The 20579-nt window shown below is 40.7% G+C and overlaps 2 protein-coding genes across 2 annotated transcripts; one reads left to right on the top strand and one right to left on the bottom strand.

Moving 5' to 3' along the window:
• Positions 1 to 4744: 4744 nt before the first annotated feature.
• On the top strand, positions 4745 to 20494 carry LOC111839246 (cell division cycle protein 20 homolog B). The gene is made up of 11 exons (XM_072708013.1): positions 4745 to 4917; positions 10085 to 10304; positions 12603 to 12721; positions 13468 to 13501; positions 14776 to 14889; positions 15896 to 16119; positions 16324 to 16418; positions 16646 to 16871; positions 17136 to 17261; positions 17428 to 17545; positions 18872 to 20494. Exons 1-11 carry the CDS (start codon positions 4855 to 4857, stop codon positions 19042 to 19044), a joined length of 1512 nt encoding a protein of 503 aa, XP_072564114.1. The 5' UTR covers positions 4745 to 4854; the 3' UTR covers positions 19045 to 20494.
• Positions 7266 to 9556, bottom strand: gpx8 (glutathione peroxidase 8 (putative)). Its single transcript, XM_023802986.2, has 3 exons — positions 9288 to 9556; positions 8860 to 9121; positions 7266 to 8682 (listed from the first exon to the last, which is right to left on the bottom strand). The coding sequence occupies exons 1-3, from the start codon at positions 9492 to 9494 to the stop codon at positions 8519 to 8521; spliced, it is 633 nt and encodes a 210-aa protein (XP_023658754.1). The 5' UTR covers positions 9495 to 9556; the 3' UTR covers positions 7266 to 8518.
• Positions 20495 to 20579: the final 85 nt, after the last annotated feature.

Below are 20579 nucleotides of genomic sequence, written 5' to 3'. Positions count from 1 at the left end.
TCCTCCAGTATCTTGTTGGTTGACTTGTCCTTTGCCCTAAAATGTCTTGTTCATGCACAATGTAAGATTTTGCTGAAATGACTCAACTGTGACACACTCCCTAATTACAGAATGTAACAACATTGTGTATAAAATGGCTCTGTTGGGCCAAAGGGTGAAATGTGAAGAAAATGTGTGTGTGGGGGGTATCTGACTAAATCTATTCATATAAGTATTCAACTTCAATTTTAACCTATAAAATTTTGCTCTGATACTTAAATGGCAACAGACAGAACAGTTTGGTTTCTGTGCTGAACAGTGAAATTGTTTGTACAAATGTGGACAAGTTATATATACATTATATGTCACAATTACAGCTTGCAGATTTCATGATGGCAGGGATGTTACAATATTAAACTCCTGTTCACTAGGATACAAAGTAGTAGACAATTCACTGGCTCTTTTTAGAAGCATATTAACATGCATGTGGTTCCCAAAGTGTTCTTTGATATGCTGTGCAACTGTTGGCCAGGTAATCATAAAGACTGTGTGCCCCCCAACTGAACTGTCATGCTTCTATCCCGGAAAACATCTGCACCACTCCTTGTCGAGCTGATCGCTGCGTCACCCTGTGTGTACTCTCCTGTCTGCTTGAGGTCTACCACACTGGGCTGTTTCCCTGATACCTGTTCCAATTATAGAAACCAAAGCTTTATTTATTTGAATTTACTTACTGAAACATGCATTCGAAAATCACCAAGCACTAGGGCTGGCTTGCTGAATTAGCCATATGCCAGACCAAGAGAATGTGTCTGGGAGGGGATCCACTTGGCCAGGAGTTAAGATGCCTATGGCATAAAAGCTAATCTGGTTGATATTTATATCTTTGGAATTTCACAAAAAGGTAAAAGACATGATTCACACCCCTATCCTATGGCAGCTATGGTATTCAGGGGCCCTGGGCATATTTTTACACTTATTTATTTAGCAGACTTATTATTTATTTAACAAACAACTGAGAAAGTGGGGTCGGTCGGCCGGCCCTTGGAGCATGTGGGCTTGAGGGATGGCCCAGTGGCCACACAGTAAAATCACACTGCTGACCACAGGAATCGAACCAGTGACCATCTGATCACAGCACACTTATGCCACTGAACCGCACATATATTGCAGCCAGTGCTGTCCTCCAGTCAATAATGGATCTCAGCTTCTCTGCCTTCTGCTCTTGTGTGGACATCTGGCATGAATTTTTGATACTTGCCCTCATAAATGTGACACCTTACCCTTCAATGTTGACCCTGTACTAACCATCACGATTGACTAACCATCACGATTGACTAACCATCACGATTGACTAACCATCACGATTGACTAACCATCACGATTGACTAACCATCATGATTGACAGAGAATGTACATTGTTATTAAATGCACATGACCCTACTGACATATATCAACACAGTCACAAATTGTGAACTACAAAGCCACTTACAAAGATTCTACTTACAAAAAACCCACAAGGCACAATACACCTGCATAAATTCTCTGACAGCTTCTTCATTGTAGTATACACAATGGAGGTAATTCAGAGTATTGGAGACTAGGGGAGGACTTTGTCTTGTGGTGCATGTAGAACTACCTGCAGCTCAACATCAGTCAGACAGAGAAGTTGGTGCCCTGAGATCAGTTACCATCCAGGGGGAGGAAGGCAAGATAGCGCAGTATTGAGTATCTGGAAGTTCATTTTAATGGCAGCCTGGACTGGACAGACAACACAGTGCAAGAAAAGTGCTGTGCAAGAAAAGGCAGTGCAGACTCTTCTTTCTGAGAAGGCTTGGGTCTTCTGAAGTGTGCAGCACAACCCTGAAGATATTTAACCAGTCCAAAATGGCCAGCATACTTCTGTACACTGTAGACAGCTGGGGAATTAAAATCAGTTCATGTGATGCTAAGTACCTGAAAAAAATCATTAGGAAAACTAGTTCCACATAGGACAGACCCTGAAGCCACTAGAGATTACTGAATAGAGAATGATAGTGGCAAAATTGGAAAACATCATGAACATTTCTGCCCGTCACTTCCATGGGGAAGCGCCACGGTGCTATGCAGGGGTTGCTGGCGATCTTTTCATCATTGCTGTCATCAAGCACTGCAAAGCCTCCTTCCAACATGCCCCCTTTCACCCCAGCAATAACAAGCAAGGACAGATTTTTTATAAATCTAAAACATCCATCCATTTTCCAGCCACCTCCAGTGTAATCTCTCTGCCCATCTCATTTGGTTTCACTCCAAAAGTTGCTCTCCAGGTAATTTCATCTTGGAGATGACAGTGCTGGCCTTATACACTTGCCACATGTCAACCCACAAAAGAAGAGTGACTTCAGCTGGAAACTGTGGAATTGTAAAGATAGTTTTCAGTTTAGATTGGCTTCAATAAGCCAAATATGTGTTATGTATCTCAGTTGTTAACATAAAAATGGGTACTGCTATATTTGTATGTCTTGGTTGTTTAGTCAACTCTTACCAAGCCAAGACTATTCCACACATTGCACGTCTTCTATAATGTATATTTTCCATGGTGCAGTTTCCTTAAATAAGTGCAGCAGCTGAATAAGTTAATGCCATGACCATATCATGACCATATGGAATATTTCCAAAGTCTAAAAACAAAGAGGATCCAGGTACCACATATGGTCAGACTTAAATTAATCCCAATGAGACCCTCATCAAAGATCTTATTGGAGAACATTTTAAGACCTGTGACCAGGAACGACTTTTTGTGAATAACCTAAATTATGATACAAGAATAGCCTGCAACAACTTATGATTCCCATTCAAAATCCCAAAACAAAGAACCTCAGAAAAAAAGTGAGATTTAGTTTTGCTGCCATCATGTGGTCAAGAGCAGACTTGTTACGTGACTACCGTCCATAATCCTTACCAGTATAAATGTTTAGTATGTCATATTTTTTCAAAACGACCCACATCAGGAGAAGTGGTCTAAACATGAATGGATGGAGGTTAGTATTGTGCAGATGAATTTATAGGTTTATCGTTTTATAAAGTTTATACAAATACATTAGCAGAACAAATGAAGAATGTTATCATTATGCTGTCATAGAACTTGATTTTAAATTATACATAATGTTTACATATTACTATTGTTAACTATTTTCAGTATTTTAGATCACGGACAGTATAATTGAACAATCTGTATTTTCGTTTAACAAATAAGACACCTGTCCTTCAGTTCACTAAAAATTCAGGATCAAATACAACCAAGTGAATACGAAATATAAATTTTAATAATGATCACGCAAAATTGACTGATTTCGTGCATTTCTCTGAGCATTGTAATGCACGTAAAAGTTTAGTTGACGATGGCTAAATCAATTGAGTAGGATCCCCGAGTTGGGAGCTGGGAAGGTGTGGAAATGACAGCTCTGACCGTTAGAACAGTCACCGCCAAGACTGCGAAAATGGCGCTTCCAAGTGGCTAATTAATTCGTCTGCTGCCAAACCGGTAACCTCAGCAACAAAAGCCTAAACACAGGGGAAAAGCACATCATAGTTAATCCGGTGACAGCCATGGCGCAAAAACCAAAAATGTGGCGCGTAACACCTAAGACCATTGTTTTAAGAAGAAAAAAAAACTTTTTAGGTAGCTTAATTTAAATAGACGAATGTCGCTATTTTACGACAATAATAACATTAAAGCACTAAAAATAATCTTATGTTTGGCTTGTTTATTAATGTATTACTCTTAGGAAACAGCATCAGCCGGTCCATCAAGCGCACCTGTCGCCAGTCTGATCGCGAAATAGGCGCCCCGAACACATATGGATATGGCAGGTGGCAAATCAACCGTTCCGCGGCTTAAGTGCCTCTTGGGTATTGTGACACATTGCCGTTAGCGGTCCAGTTGTTCAATCCATTTCCACTTTACACTATACTTTAATCCAGATTCCAGTTACACTACCACATAGTATATTATTCATTCTTATCGCAATAGACCTCTTATTTGGAAATTTAGAAGAGGTACTTAGGCCTATTAAAAACGTGGATGCTGTTTTACCATCTCATACAAATAAAGCGCTATAATCAGCGTTTTATTAACACATTACGGCCAGAAATTAAACTTCTTTCATTAAATAAAATGTGCACAGTTAATACATTATTTATTGTTAATAAATTCCGTTGTAAATCCCAAATAATAGGCCTAATCGTACCAATTAAAGCAGATAGTTTACGTGTTACATTTTAATGGCATGGATAATTATGTTAGTAAAATATATCAATGGATTTCTGTTCCTAGTTCTTAAAGTTAAATTCATTTTTGGTTATAGGTAATTATTTTGTTTAAGTTTTAATCAAACTACATCATTCATAGTTAGGGCTATCATGCGTCGTACGGAAAGCCGTTATAGATTAGGCCTACGTTGAATTATTACAAATATTGAACATCAGTTTCTGACATTTGTACACTTATAAAATGCTAATTATACCCCGCGGTTGTATTGTTCAGTTTGGCGCAACTTCTTTCTGTTTTAACTTAAGGAAGTTAACATGAACGCACAATATAGACTCTAAATATTAGTTTCCATGGTAATCGCCGAGGGAATCCTTAGCTGTGACGCAGAGCACGATTCGCTCTCTCCAATAGCGTGCGAGGAAAGGTGATTCCCGCGACGCGTTCCGCCCTTCAGGTTTATTTATAGGATTTTGGAAGCGGCTACATGCTGCAGGTGCAGTTGGACCAGTCACCGCAGACTCCAGCTGCCTAGACTTTAGTTTGTAGAGTGAACGAAGTCACTTTAGAGCGTTAAATTCTAACTTAGTCTTTAAGGAAACCTCCGTTTGGGCTTCTCCGGAGGAATGGAATGGAAGTTAGAAAAATATTCCCGTCCCAAAGTGAAAACAGAAGGAGCGATGGTTTTGGTAAGTTATATCTTGGTTTACTGTGAGGCTATTAATAATGCATCTCATTATGCCAGTGTACGCATAGGGATTCTATGCTCTGTATAAAATGTCTGCGCGTGTGTTTCCCCTCTAGGCAAACATTATGAGAGTACTTTTCTAAAGATTTTTTGGTTTCAAAAGAAAATATCCCTTTGGTGCTGTGAAGGTAAGGCTCTTACAAATAAAGTGGGGCAAATGAGTGGAATACGAGTGTATGCGTACCATTGTCTTTCACTTTGCTTCTCCTGATTTGGTCCTTGATCAAAATCCAATACTATTTAAGTGTATGTTTGTCATTGGAGGACAAATGGTTAATAAGATTTACCTTACAGAATCCATCATTCATGCAGATATTGCATTATGGATGTGTGACAATGTGGCTCTGGTGGTTATTGAGTGATTGACATCTGACAGTGACACTCCCTTCAGTCAGTGACCTACTCTGCTCTGCCATTGATGTTGTTACTTTAACAGAACACAATGAAAACAATTAAAAATATGAGGAGGTGGACTTGTTATATGCTGTGCCAAAATGTATAAAATTGTATTTGAGGGTTTTGAATATGTGCATAAATGGCATTTATAGAGATGCAAGTGTACTGTATGTGGCTGTATGACAGAGCATGATGCTATAATCCATTATGTGCCTATACGTGAATTTGAACATATATCAGCGTTTTTGGACAGTCTACCTGTTTCTTAGCAACGTCCCAGCTAACTGCCTATGTACGCATGTGTGCTTTTGCGGGGGAAACACGAGAAACTTCTGATTGGTTAATAAGCAGTGTTAACTTGTGATTGGTTAGCAGGCAGTGTAAAGCTTGCCGACTGCCAGACTTCTCAGCTCAAGGTACAGCTGCCCCCTAACTTCTCAACTTGCAGCCCCAGACCTAAAGACTAGACCGAATGACATTTCTCATGCAGACAAGGGAGTGTCTATCCCCAAAATATTAGTGTGGTTTATTCCTCTGTCAGGAGTTCTCTTTCAGATATTGGAATATACCATTACTCAGGTAGGGTGCACCTCCAATCCACTTCTGTTCTTTATTGATGAGCAACTGAAAGGCAGTGTCTTGTTAGCTGGTCTGGATTTAATTTGCCAGCTTACCTTTTACTGCCCTCCAGCAGCTCGTATGAACTCCGTCCGTGTCCGTGTCAGGAGACACCAAGCTGAACTGAAGAACAGCTTTATACTTTATCTGTTGTCAAATGAATATGGATGAAACGGTTGCTTTTTCCAAGGGAAAAAACATTAGAGTTACCCTGATTTTAGCACATAAACTGTGGTGTAAATGTGTGATACTGTGGAGAAAGAGCACAGCACCATATTATCATTACGCATTTATGAGGAACCTATGCAGGCAACCCAGGTGCAGCCAGGATGCCCTGACCAGGCAGCACAATGTTAGCTGGCTACGCAGCAACCTGCCAGTATGCGCACTTCTGCATCGAGACGTGCACTTTAACCTTCGTGTCTGCAATGCAGAGAGGGATAGGCAGCCTACTGCAGGCGTACGACGCGCTGCGTGGCAGAGGTGTGGAAAGTGCGCTCTGATCTGGCAGTGTGGTGTTAGCTGGCTGTGTGTGTCTCAGCTGCTGTACCCACTTCCACATCAGGCCGTTGCACCCACAAGGTCAATCGCTGAGCTCATCTCTCCAGTGAAGGTGTTGAGGCATAATGTAGCCTGTGTATGGACGGGCGATGAACCGGTGCAATGAGAAACGGTGTGGTTATCGCTAAGGTGCCTGTCGCTTTGGCCCACATGCGTAACATGACCCATTGTGATTCTACAGTACATGTGACTCTGCTATACTGTGATACTTGATACAGTACAAGCATGTGATTCTGTGATGAGGGCATTTTAAAACCTGAATGAAACTTTTTATATAGCTCTGGAAAAAAAAATTAAGAGACCACTCTATTTTTAAAACAGTCTGCATTTTTAAATTCTGGTTTAACCCGGGTTCTGCTGGCAGAAGGCTACACTGAGCAGCAGGTTGCTTCCAGGTTCAAAACTTCTAAGACAGCAGTATGCAAGAACAAGGTGAAGCAGGAGACACTGGGAACGACCAGAAACCAGCCAGTAGAGGGCAGAAGCGACTTTATAATGCCAGAGATGGTCATTAACTTAATCGACAGTTTCTCATGAACTGGAGGATGATATCAAGTGACCTTCAAAAGGAATGGGAAACATTAAGTGGTGGTGTGAATTGCACTGCTAGGACAGTTCGCATCAGGCTCCTAGAAGCAGGACTGAAGTCCCAAAAAGCAAGTAAGAAGCGCTTCAGTAATGAGAAACAGAGCAGCACCAGGCTGCAATTCTCAAAAATATATATATTATTTACTGATGCACACTCATAAAGTGAGAAATGAGTGAAACAAAAATGTCACCGAGGTCTCTTAATTTTTTCCAAATATGTATATAATACACATTAATCTGTCCATAAGGGCTGTTATGGTCAACCAAAATTACAATTGTACACATTATGGCCATGTTATTCTTTGTAATGATAAACATCCCTGAATACGCTTTTATTTCTACATAAGACAAAAATATATATCATTTATCTATTTTTAAGTAAGCGATAGATGGTACCCAAAACATGATGGACTGATTCAGTGGAAATGCGAACACAGGCTTAATATTTAAAGGCCGTTTCTGAAAATCTTCACAACAGAACTGCTTTGCACAGCAGAACTCTGTGAACACACTGGCGGGTCATGTGGTATGGCTTATTGAAGACCGTACTATTTCCTTGGATTATGCAGAGTGAGGCGAAATAAAACTTGTTTGTGAACGTGACAATACTACTACTCCTTAATTTTGCACAACTACACTTGCACTAATAAGTTTCATAGGATGCAATATTCATGTTTGAACAAGATAAAAAAGTCGTGCAATGTCAACATGGATGTAAAACAAGCTGCAATAAACAAAGTAACCAAGGTCCCGTCATGCACAGAGTGTGAAGGAGTCAGTCAGGCGGAGTCTCTCAGAATGACCCATACAGCGGTAGTAGGTCCTGTACAGATCAAAGCGCACGGACACAGATCAGTGCTGCAAGAGCTCAGAATGAGGCCGTCCACTTAACCACTGGGACAAGAATCATTTGTACATAAAGGGATGTAATTTCAAATCCATCTTCTTAAATGTTGTTAAATTCCCTGGAAACATTTCACAATTACTATGACATCACAGGTACAGGTGCCCAGATACCTGTGCTATATGGTCAAAATCTCATTGCCATTTTTCCTTTTGATGCTGCTCTGTTGAAGACTGCTTTGCAACTTCTCATCTGTATTATTGGTATTTCAATATTCCATGGTAAGTCTAACAAAAGAAAAAATAATACAAAGGCCACAGGACAAAACGACCATATGCAATGTGATTTAAAAGAAAAACAAAACAAGTGGAAACCCCTTTTAAAAAGCAGTACAACCGGACAGGACATACAGCATCCTCCACAAAACTGAGGTGGTGGCTCAGAGGGCTTCAAAGACAAATAATAAAAAATCCCACCTTCAAAGGGCAGAGAAACAAATCACAATAAGTCCATCCAAAAACAAGGGGGCTGCTTATCAGAGCTCCACCCTCTTCTTCAGTATAATTTCTCTTACAAGGGCTGATGCCTCTTTTCGGATTTCTTCCATGGGTTCCTCCGGTCTCCAGAACCGGACCACCTTCCCTTCTGGATTCACGAGGAACTTCCAGAAGTTCCACTTCGGCATTTTCTGGACCGTGTCTGGCACAAGGCAGATGAAGGGAAACAAGTGGTTAATTTTTCATATTTCAGTAGTTTTTTTTTTAAACCTGCTCGTACAACACACTCTTGACACGCCACAAAAAATAACAGTATCGAAAAGGTTAAAAATAAATGATTATTAGTTCAAGAGTAGTTGCTTCAAGGTGGTTTGGCTACCTGTGATGTATTTAAACGCAGGGTCTGCTTCGGAGCCCATTATTTTGATCTTGCTAAAAATAGGAAATGTGACACCAAAGTTAGACTTTGCAAAGGCTTCGATATCGCGACTGGATCCAGGTTCGGTGTCCCCGAACTGGCCGCAGGGAAAGGCCAGGACGTTAAAGTGAGACGTGCCCAGCTCTCGATGCAGCTCCTGCAAACCCCGATAATTGCTCTCTGTGTGTTCACAGTGGCTCGCCACGTTGACAACCAGGGACGCCTGTGAGAGAAAATCGGCACCCGTAAAACTAAACTGCACGCCGTCGTTTTATTTATTTGTTTTTTTTTTTTGCTTAATAACAAAATACAGTGTATCGGCTAACCCATGGCCAGTTCAACAAAGCATTTAAAACCACTGCAGCATGCACGGGTCGTCTACAACTTACTTTTCCTCTGTATTTCTCCAAAGAAACTGTTCGGCCCCTCGCATCCCGTACATCAAACGAATAAAAATCTTTAGGCTTTCTGGGTTTAAAGAATTTAGTTTGTAGCAAAAACAATGTGCCTACGCATATAGCTGTAGTTAGGAAAAAAATTAACTTTCGAGCTTTTGGACCCGATGGTTTAACGGGGTAACCCAAAAGCGGCTCCATTTTGAATAATGGAGAAAGGACCGGGTGGGATTTAAGGAATGGATTTCTGTGAGATCAGCGGGCAGGCATCACGTTACAAGGAAAGGCTAAGAGAATTCCTCCTTCATTGTAAAAGCACAGAAACACCTTTTCCTATTTGGGATTCATTATCAAAAATATTTTCTGTAATATTACGTTGTCATACGGAAATTTTCCTCATAAAACGTGCGGACGAAGCCTACGTTATTTTTCCGCCAAGTTTTGATGTGGAATAAGTCAAAGTTAAACTTCCAATGTTATTATATTATTAACACAACGAACAGGTAACAACAGCGAGTTTGAAATAATTACGTTTATTTACGTGATCATGTTGGATAGTGACCGAAACCCCAAACAGGAAAAGCGTTTGCAGGTGGATGATTGGATGGACGGGATAATCGATAAAGAACACATAGGCTATACATAGTGCTAAAACTATTGCAGAGTGTTTAGATGAGTCTGTAGTTCTATTAACGAATGTGGAATACAGATTGAAGGACAGCAGGGAAAATATTAAAAATGTAAAATGCACATATTTAAAATTTCATACAGTCTTTTTTTTCTATTCATAGAGAGCCACAGATATCTCATATAGACGTTTTAAGAGGAGGATCTTGAGTCGGCTAAGTACTGAATTCCCCCTAGCGAGCAGCCCGAAGACCACTAGATGGCAGCACTCCTACATCACAGAAAATGACACCGTTTGTCAAAGGCTGCCTCTGGATTCTCCGCCGCGTTCAACCTCACTCACTGAAGTACGTCTGGGTGACAAGGAGACATTACATACCCCAGGTTAGAGTCGTCTTGTAGACTTACTGTTCCCATACACCAAGAAATGTATGTACGCAAAATGATATCTATAATAACGGTAAAGCATACACTTTTTTTGTAACAGACAGCTAGACCTAAATCTCTTTCTAAAACAGAAACTATGGAACTTTGGAAAACCAGAGTAGCCAGAGAATGCCACTATAAGGTGTGCAAATTAGTAACATGGAACTCAGTCTCTGTGAGCTTCATGTGACACATAAAGGAGAATTTTGTGACACGTGTTAATTTTGTGAAGTATGTTGTTCTTAATGATATGCATGTAGTTACACAGTTTAGTTGTCAATATCAGTGCCATAATCAGAGTATTATAAATAACTTCATGGTTATTTGCAAATTTACATGAACACTAGCTGTTTAGATTTTTTTTTCTCAATATTAGGTATTATTTTTTTGTCGGTCTCATTTTTTATGTAACATTTTAACACATTTTTATTTAATGCATTTTTAACTTGTATAGTCTGCTTGGAGGTTTAAAATGAGACAACCAAAATATGTAACCATTAAGTACTACACTAGTACTGTAATTCAGAACTAAGTTTGTATCCCTTTACATATGTAGGCCTTTTAGCATGTCTGTCATTTTAATGACCTAGTTTGATGTTTAAAATCAAGGGTGATTTTAATGAGTTACTTCCATTCATAAATGTGTTATACTGTTTTTGGTCGACACGAAACTATATTGTAAGTTCTGCATGATAGACAACAGAGCGTCCTGGCATAGGAATGGGGAAAAGGAATAGGACCTTTATTTTGATATGGAAGTTGGAAATGGGTCAGAGAATATGGGTGGGGCTGGCAAAAAATTAGAACTACAAAGGAAAGCACACAAGAAAAAACAGACATTGTGGGAAATGCTAAAAGAGGCCTCGGCATCTGGCATTTTCATGAGTAAAAAAACAATACCTCTACAATAGTAAAGAGTGAATAAATGTGCTTGTCATCTGACCCTGCTATATACTGTGTGTATACACACACATACACACACGCACGCACACACACACAGGTTTGTAATTACAGTGGTACCTTGGTTTACGAGCATAATTTGTTCCGGAAACATGCTTGTAATCCAAAGCACTCGTATATCAAAGCGAATTTTCCCATTAGAAATAATGGAAACTCATTTGATCCGTTCCACAACTCAAAAATATTCATATAAAAATTATTAATACAAAATATAAAGTAAAAATACATAAAACAAATTAACCTGCGCTTTACCTTTGAAAAGAATCGTGGATGGTGTGAGGGAGAGCGCACGTAAAAACAAGAAAAACAAGGAGCGCATATGTTTTTTGATGATACTTGGCACTCATAAACCAGGACTTGCTCGGTTTCCAAGTCAAAAATTTTTTTCTTGCGGAACACTCGTAAACCGCGTTACTCGTAATCCGAGGTTCCACTGTATATCTTTGTAGGGACTCTCCATTCATTTCTGTGGGGTAAACTCTAATCCCAACATGACAACCTTAAGCACTGCCCGGCCCTAACCCACCCATAGAGCATAATCTGAATTTAGGTACAGTAAGAAGGTTGGAGCCCTTAGTGTGCAGAATGGAGTATAAGGAAGAAGGTCAGATAGATATTGAGGGGCAAGTCCATGGAGAGCTTTGTAGGTGATTAGTAAAATTTTATAACTGATTCTATAAAGTAACATATATGGAATTATGCACTGACTAAAAAAGTATTAAATAAAAAAAAATAATCTGTTGGGTGGGGGCATCTGTGTGGGTTGGGAATTAGAAGGTTGCCGGTTCAAATCCTGTGGTCAGCAGAGTGATGCCACCATTGGAGCCTTGAGCAAGGCCCTTAACCCCAATTGTTCCCGGGACTGGCTGACCATACTGTCCCCTCTACGTCAATTTCATGAGGTGGCCTCCTGGGATGCTTTCCCAGCTGTCCTGCAGGAATTCCCACATATGCTGAGCACTCATTTACCTGTTTTCCTTCACTCTCTGATCAAACTCCTCCCAAACCTTTTCAACTGTTTTTTGATCAGGTGGCCAGGTCATGTGATGCATCACTGTGTCACTCTCCTTTGTAGGTGGCTTGGCGTGTCCAAACATTTGACTGGTACTGTGTGTGTGTGTGTGTGCGCGCGTGCATACTCATTTCTGAAGTGTGCCCTTCCATCCATCTTTCAGTCATTCATCCTGGTCAGGGTTGGGGGAACGAAGAGGAAATTGAATATTGAAAATAAAGACATTCATTTTGGTACCATTAGTAACCTGCTGCTATTTAACCTCTCATTTGTGTGGTCAACAGATGGAGAATCTCCTCTAGATCTTGATAAAAGAGGCTGGGATGTCAGTGTTAAGTCTCTGCTTGAAATGTCACGTGAATGCAGTCGAGGGCAGAGTGATGGTTTGAAAGTGAATGAGCAGGTAATGAAATAACATGAAAGTGTGATAATCGGTGTCATTGTTTTCATTTTTACTATCCAGGTAGAGTCTGAACAACATCAGTCAGTTTGTGCTTCGCAGAGCACATTACATGATTCTTCAGTTGTGAGATATTCTTTTATAGCATGCAGACAGAGTTTAGGTTCGAAAAGCTTCTGTATCTGAATGATGTTTTCTCCAAACAAGGCCAGCTGTCACCTGTAACCAGAGTTGAATAGATCAAAGTAAAAAAACAAATCTTGCCTCTGGATTTTTTTACTATCAGAACTATCCACTTCTACTTGTAACTCAGGTGCTGCACCACTCTCCACTAGCTCTTCAGCTTTTGGCAAACACTGACAGAGACTCCAGAAAGACTATTTCGGTTATGAGAGATCCAAATCAATTGCATGTTTATGACTGTAGCAGTGATATACAGAAAGGTGGTGGGGGATATGTTTACATGTTAGCCAGAAGCCTAGCTCATACCTCACATGAATCTTGAAGAGCTTGTTTTAGTGACATCCAGCAGCATCTTCCTTCCCCTGGATCTCTCTGTGGTCTTATCTCTTTAAAGTGAGATCACAATCTCTGACGATGTTAAAGTAGCTGTTACAAGCATACCATTTTACACAGAAGCGTCTATGCCCAGTCAAACATTTCTAAGCATTTTCTCACTGCCCTATTGTAATTCCTGTGCTTTGTTGTCTCCACTTGAAGCAGCATTTGAAATTGTTTCTTGTCCGCAGGATTGCATTTGGAAAGAATCTGAAGGTGATGAAAGTGAGTCTATGAGGAAATAGGCCAGCATTTACGTCATGAGTTTCCCAAAATACTTTAAGTTGCGTCACCTCAAGGTCAATAATGCATGTTTATATGGTCTTGTTTATGCAGTTTTATGTATAACCGGTATGTTTCAATGCCACGTGCAAAGATGAGGTAAGAGTTATGGTAAAGGCCAGGGTTAGATTTAATACTAGACCTAGAGTTAAGCTTAGGGATAGAGATGTCATCAGGGTTAGGTATAGGATAAGGTTTACAACATAGCTTAGGGTTGAGTTTAATGCTAGACTTAGGGTTAGGGTTAGAGCTAGGAGTAGGGTTATGGTTGTTATTAGGCTTAGAACTAGGGTTAGGGTAAGGATTGCCATTAGGTTTATGGCTATAGCATTATGGTTAGGACTAAGGTTAACGTTTGGGAAGGTAAAGGTTACAGAGTTACAATTTGGTTTGATACTTAATATAAAGTTTGGGGTTTAGTCCTAGGCTTAGGGTTAAGGTTATATCGGGCTAGATTTATGGTTATGCGTGGCTAAGAGTTATGGCTAAAGTTAAGGATGGGTCTCATATTAGACTTACAGTTAGGGTTTGTGTTGCTGTCAGGGCTAGGACTAGTGATGGGATTACATGTTTTGTTATGTTTATCTATGATGGCACCTTGTAAACAGCAGTATTAATACACTGGGTTCAGTTAACCTAATTTTGCCTTATACCTGTATGCTAGTCTAAGTCTTTAGCTCAAGTATTAAAAAGCACCTTAGTCACTATGGCACATGATATTTTTCTCATTTATCCTAAATTAATCCATAAATTATTACTGTTTTTATGATGATCAACCTGGCAAAAGATTTGTCAAATGTCTCATTAGTCTTGTCTGAAAGTGTGAGAAAATGAAGTGCAGCGGACCAAAGGCTGTGGTCACACTTCTGTTTTTTTTGTTTGTTTTTTTTACTATAACATGGGGTTTGCTGATCTTACTGATCTTGAAAGATAATGCTTATGCTTACTGCTAATGTCACACCACAGCCCTGTCACCACATGAAACAGAAATGTGCCTTCCTCCTATATAAAAACATACAAAGGTGTTAGAAAAGACACTAAACTTTGGTAAACAAATCCCTTGAATCTTGATATCTGCATAAACAAACAGAGGAGAAATTATAAGAAATAAACACCATAAAGGGCAAAAGTGATGTCTGTAGTTAGTAGAAATAATGTGATATTTGTAGATAAACTAACGACAACGTAACTAAGTGATGTGCATTGCTGTGTTTCAGATCCCTGCTCTACACCCCTGCCCTTCAGTATCATTGAGACAGCTCCCAGCATGCCTTGCAGTGTCTTCAAAGCAGAACGGCAGATGGCAGTCCCTGGACTGCAGGATGACTACTGTAAGTTAAACACATGCAGGGTTCCAGTTGTCATGGGACAAAATGACAAAATATTCATGCAATAATGAAGGGGCTTCACTCCCAAACTTCATGCTGCTCCCAGAGTGCTCGAGCGTGGTTATGAGTCATTAAAACTATGCTCTGCTGAGACATTTGGAACAATAAACTTTATTATTTGATTTCCGTTTGTTATTTAAAAAAATGACAAAAAACCATCCCCTTTGAAAATGCACCACCCCCACACCGTCCTCCTAAATTGTTCTGTGTAATTTCACTCACGTAAATGAAAATCTTTTGACTATATCAGGGGTACTCAACTGGCGAACTCTGGATCTGGACCAAAACACAGTGTAGTTCAGACTATGCGGTTGGTCCTCTCCCCTCCTGCTTGCTAAATGTTATTGCCAGATTTTGATTGTGCTCCTCCCCAGTAAATTTTGCTATCAAGGACAAGCCTCACCCCCCCACCCCAAAAATTTGACCCCCACTATTGAAATATTTTTACAACATGAGCACTGAACACATGTATGGTGCAAAAACTAATACAGAAGCACAAGTCCTGGAAGAAAACAAGCTTTGTGATTAGTGGTATGCACACCATGAGATGGTTAAGGGAGTGATTAATTTGCTTTATTTGATTCCTTCCTGTGCTGACAGATCAGTCACAGATAACAAAAAAACAATGATATTTACAGCTGCATCTTTAAAAACATCTGGTTCTAGAATCTGAGCAATGTGATCATTGAAAGAAAATCTTTTTTGCCCTGGATGTATTGCGCTCTTGCCAATGAAACTGGTTCTCCTGACAATTAGATTTTCTCTAATATAAATGTAGTCTGAGGTATAATAGCAACAACCTAAGTGACCAACATCACATTCAACGTATTGTAGAAAATGTGTTTTATCAAGACTTTAAGGTTGCATAATGTGTCTTGAGCTGTAATAAGATTTGTTAATTTAAGTAATGTTTCACACTGTAGTCAATTGAGTAACATGTTGTCTTCAGATCTCAACCTTCTGGCATGGAGCGAACAGAATATGGTTGTACTCGGCTTGGCCTCCTCAGTGTGCATTTGGAACGCCAGCACTCAGTCGCTGCAGGGGAGCCTTCACTTAACGCCCCACACCTCTGACCTTTTTGGCCCTTCCTCCTGTCCTCTGGTATCTTCAGTTGCCTGGAGTAAAGATGGCCAAACCCTTGCCATTGGGAAGAGTGATGGGGAGATTCTGGTAAACCTGTCACTAAAGTCTCAAGCTGCCTAGAATTGTCTCTTGTCTATTTAAACCCAAAACTAAGCCAGATGGAATTCTCCTTTCTGTCTCTAGCTATACAGTTGGAGTTCTCCAGCCATTTGAGACCAAGAGTCTCTTTCTGAATTTGATATGAAGGGTGATATAACAGTAAAGCCTCAATGGACCTTTATCTTTTTGCAGTTGTGGGATGTGGAACGCAGGACCAGCCTTAGAAAACTATCAGGACATCTATCATTGGTGGGGTCCCTAAGTTGCAACCAGTACATCCTCAGCAGGTATAATTGGGAGTATTTTGTTGTATGGATTAGCCATTTCCTTTGTCAATTGAATAGCTGGTAATTCTGCCATCATTAGCTGTATAATCAAAGGCCTCATTAAATCCAAGTAGAGGGACAATGTCAGATTATGTATAAAGAGGCAATATATGATTTCATATTATGATGAATGATATCAGTGATGGACAGGCTCACCTACTTCATGTAATTGGTTGTGTCTCTGATAGTGGCTCAGTTCTCGGATTGATCCATCACCATGATGCACGGGTGGCTAGACCTGTGATTGGTTGGCTCCGGCAGAAGAAGGGCATTTGTGGTCTGGCGTGGTGTCCACATGGGAGCAAGCTGGCCAGTGGAACTACCGACGGCCTCCTTAGCATCTGGCCTGATGATCCTGGGGCTACAGGGAAGTGTCTGCCAATGCTGACCATATCCCATCCAACCGCAGTCAAGGTGAGATCTTCCTGCAAATAGACACGTTTGAAAAGTATAAATAGATATTATAAGATTAGAGTGTTTGGGATCAATCTTAATCCAGGTGGAAAGCGTATTTTTATGAGCACATAAGCTGTAAGGTTTGGCTGACTCTGTACTGTCTGTATATGTGATCATTTCCTGTTTGTCGCTAGTCAAACCCTCTCACACTATTCATACCAAGACCCTGTTTGTCAAAGAAGCACATGTCTGAGTACGGACTACATGCATTCCTCACCACAGGCCCTTGCCTGGTGTCCTTGGCAGCTGGAACTGGTGGCTGTTGGTGGGGGCAGGCAGGATGGGGCCTTGAGGGTCTGGGACACTCATACAGGAGTCTGTCGGCAGTCAGTTCAGACACACTCTCAGGTGGGAGACTGTTTGCCATCACAGAAGCTCTTATTTGTAAATGCCATACGTGGCTAGTATAATTAATCCTGCTTCTCCATACAACCTTTTCAAAAGGTGGATTTGATCAACTGTTATGTTTACTAGTTGAGTGTATGACAGAATCGATGTTGCTACTGTATCTCAGATATGTTCATTGTGCTGGTGCCCAGCCAATGAGGAACTGCTCAGTGGCCACGGCCTTCCCCAGCATCAAATCACCTGCTGGAAGATGCCGTCCATGAGCAGAAAAGCTGAGCTGTACGGTGAGTGTACATATGTGTTACAATTCTTACTCATCTGTCCCTTTTCCATGGGTCTCATTTCATACTCAGTGGCAACATGTCAGCAGGGAAACATCCTTTTCTTTGATTTACCACTAGAGAGGATGTTGTGGTCAAACAGACGACTCACATCCATTCTGTATTTGATTCGTATAATACATCACATACAAAGCTGGGACATGTTGCATATGGCCAGAATGATTGCTACAGAATATATTTTTTTGCACATAGAAGTTCCCAATTTTGTTAAAAAAAATTGCCATGAAAAGTGATTTAGAAGAGAAATAATGCAGTTTTGCCAGCGACATAGTTTGGGTACACCTTAGGTTCTCTCAAACCTCAAAATGGCTTTGCTGAGGGTATCAGTTTCATGGTTGAAAAGAAAATGTTACCAGAGTGAGAGTGGCATTGCTGGCCGTTATGCCTCTGCTTGCGTTACAAACCTCATTGTTTGAGAAAGTGTTTTGTAGTGTAATAAAGATGGTTTTATATGAGGTGAATATCGTTCCTGCAGTAGTGTGATTGTTCAGTGGTGGGATCCATTGCATGATAAATGAAGGAACCTTGGGGAAAAAATTAATATATAGTTTTTAGTTTGGTGGTTTTGGTTTATGCTGGTGATGTGACTTGTGCCATGTGGTTGTCCAGTTAAGTTAGTTTGAAATTAAAATTGGTTATCTTGTTAGTTTGGGGTTTGATAACCCCAGGAGCAGAAGACTCTCCACAGGATAAGACCCCCAAATTAAGGCTTATAAAGAACAGTAATAGCCAAAATTGCTTGGAAAGGATAATGTTTCCTTTACTCAGAAATGAGATTCATTCATTAAATCAGTATTTCTCCACCCAGTCCTTGGGGACCCCCAGATAGTCCATGTTTTTGCTCCTACTGGGAGCTGGGAGGAAGCAAAAACGTGGACTGTATGGACGTCACCTAGGACCGGATTGAGAAACACTGTGTTAAACTACTATCTCAGTTAGTATATCAACTGCTATTAAGACATTTATTAAAACTTGGTTTTCACATAAGGGAAGAGGCTCAGCACACCTCCAAACTGCTCTTTCTCTTCCTCTTTTACATATTTCCATCATTCTAAACATTCACATGTGATTGACCATTAACCAATCAAGTAGCAATTGAAGATGACCTTCTTAAAAGCTTCACCCAACCTTCCCTCTGCTTACAGTCTTTATGTTGAGCTCCCCACCATCTCGATGAAGCTGCTCATTCTGTTCCCATGGTCAAATTTCAATTTACACAGCTATAGGAGCCATCATATGTAGCATCGCCTGTTATTTTCATTCTGTCAGGTCACAGAGGACGTGTCCTGCACCTGGCTCTGAGCCCATGTGGAACTCGCATCTTCACGGTGGGCTCGGATCGCCAAGCCTGCGTGTGGAAGCATTCGGACCAACTGATCTGGCCCCGAGAGGACGCTGACGGACATTACTGTGAAAATCGACAATGCCATGAGACGTTATGAAGATGTTATGAGAAAATGATGCCTGGGACACAGGGCTGTACCTGTAGCTCAGCGTTCCCATCAGAAAGGAAAGAAACATGGCCACTCTGCGATGCTGTTTCTCACCGCTAACTTTCAGATACTCCTTACAGCGCTGCATGTGTGATGCCGTCCTCGTGGTCGGACCACTGAGTCAAACCCACCGGTGGTCTCAGCTCTCTTCGCTGTTCTTTCCCGTAAGCACACCCACATTTCCATCCTCTGCTGATGGTAAATTGTAGTCTTTGGTCGCTGCTTACATATGCATGTACCATATAAGACTAGGCTGAAGAAAAACAGGCAGTAAATGGAAAATTAAGATCAGTATTTTTGTTTTTTTTTCAGTGAGGCGTGACAATTTCAGGTTTATAAAGAGAGGTATGGAATTAAAATGCAGTCTTACTGAGGACATAAGTAGGGGATTTAGTAGTTACTAACCCTTTCATGTGCTACTAGGAACTGGGCGTTGCATTGAGACCGAAGTCAGCATAGCAATGATTATGATTCATGGAATCCCATTTTAGCTTTAGTTTTAAAGCTAAACATGCAAACGGTCACTATACTCAAGCTTGTTTGCTAATTACTATCAGCTTACTGTCACTCATTCATGAACAGGGACATTATAAAAGTGATTTTTTTAAACAGCGCTCACCGACCCAGTTCCTGGAGATCTATCCCCCTGCAGAGCTTCGCTGCAGCCTGAATTTAACACACCTGATACAGATAATCAGGCCCTTCAGTACTGACCCATATGGAAGCAGACTCTCAGCCATCATTGAGGATAATATTTAACTAGCAGAAGGAGGATAATGTGCTGTTGGCCTAGATCAGATCATTCAGCAGGAGTATTCAAAGGCAATATTACTTTTCTTCCTTCAGAAAGAAAAAGTAACAGCTGTAAATTCCATTATGAATTCAGAGTATAATATTTATTTAGACTAATTTCTTTCTAAAACTGAATTTCTGTAAAAGGGCACGATGAATACTTGTGTATATATGTATTTAATGCATGCAACTAACAGTTACTTCTTACTGCTGTGTGTACTGTCAGCAAAGCAGCATGCTTTGGATAGATGTCTGAACTCTCTTTAAAGTATGAAGGAGCTAATTTGTAAAGTTGATTATTTGTGGCCTGAGCTGGCCCTGCGTGTGTGTGCGTGTGTGTGTGTGTGTGTGTGTGTGTGTGTGTGTTCTCATGTTCACGCTGCGTTCGTATGGGTTTCCTCTGGGTACTCTGGTCCCTCCCACAGTTCAGAAACATGCAGTTAGGTGAATAGGCGACTCTAAATTGCCTGGAGTACGTGCAAGTGCACCTGCATGCCTTGTGATAGAGTGACATGCTGTGCTTCCTGTGATAGAGTGACATGCTGTGCTTCCTGTGATAGAGTGACATGCTGTGCTTCCTGTGATAGAGTGACATGCTGTGCTTCCTGTGATAGAGTGACATGCTGTGCTTCCTGTGATAGAGTGACATGCTGTGCTTCCTGTGATAGAGTGACATGCTGTGCTTCCTGTGA

Source organism: Paramormyrops kingsleyae, chromosome 2 (assembly GCF_048594095.1).
Source record: "Paramormyrops kingsleyae isolate MSU_618 chromosome 2, PKINGS_0.4, whole genome shotgun sequence".
NCBI classification, from domain to species: Eukaryota; Metazoa; Chordata; class Actinopteri; order Osteoglossiformes; family Mormyridae; genus Paramormyrops; species Paramormyrops kingsleyae.
Note: the sequence above shows the minus strand (reverse complement) of the source record. Positions and strands in the feature narration are given on the sequence as shown.

Coding starts and splice junctions, on each gene's coding strand:
- LOC111839246 (XM_072708013.1), top strand. CDS start 4,855: ATGGAATGGAAGTTAGAAAAATATTCCCGTCCCAAAGTGAAAACAGAA. Junction 14,890..15,895: donor TGGACTGCAGGATGACTACT/GTAAGTTAAACA, acceptor TGTTGTCTTCAG/ATCTCAACCTTCTGGCATGG. Junction 16,872..17,135: donor CCCATCCAACCGCAGTCAAG/GTGAGATCTTCC, acceptor TCCTCACCACAG/GCCCTTGCCTGGTGTCCTTG.
- gpx8 (XM_023802986.2), bottom strand. CDS start 9,494: ATGGAGCCGCTTTTGGGTTACCCCGTTAAACCATCGGGTCCAAAAGCT. Junction 9,122..9,287: donor TGGAGAAATACAGAGGAAAA/GTAAGTTGTAGA, acceptor TTTCTCTCACAG/GCGTCCCTGGTTGTCAACGT. Junction 8,683..8,859: donor TGCGTTTAAATACATCACAG/GTAGCCAAACCA, acceptor GCCTTGTGCCAG/ACACGGTCCAGAAAATGCCG.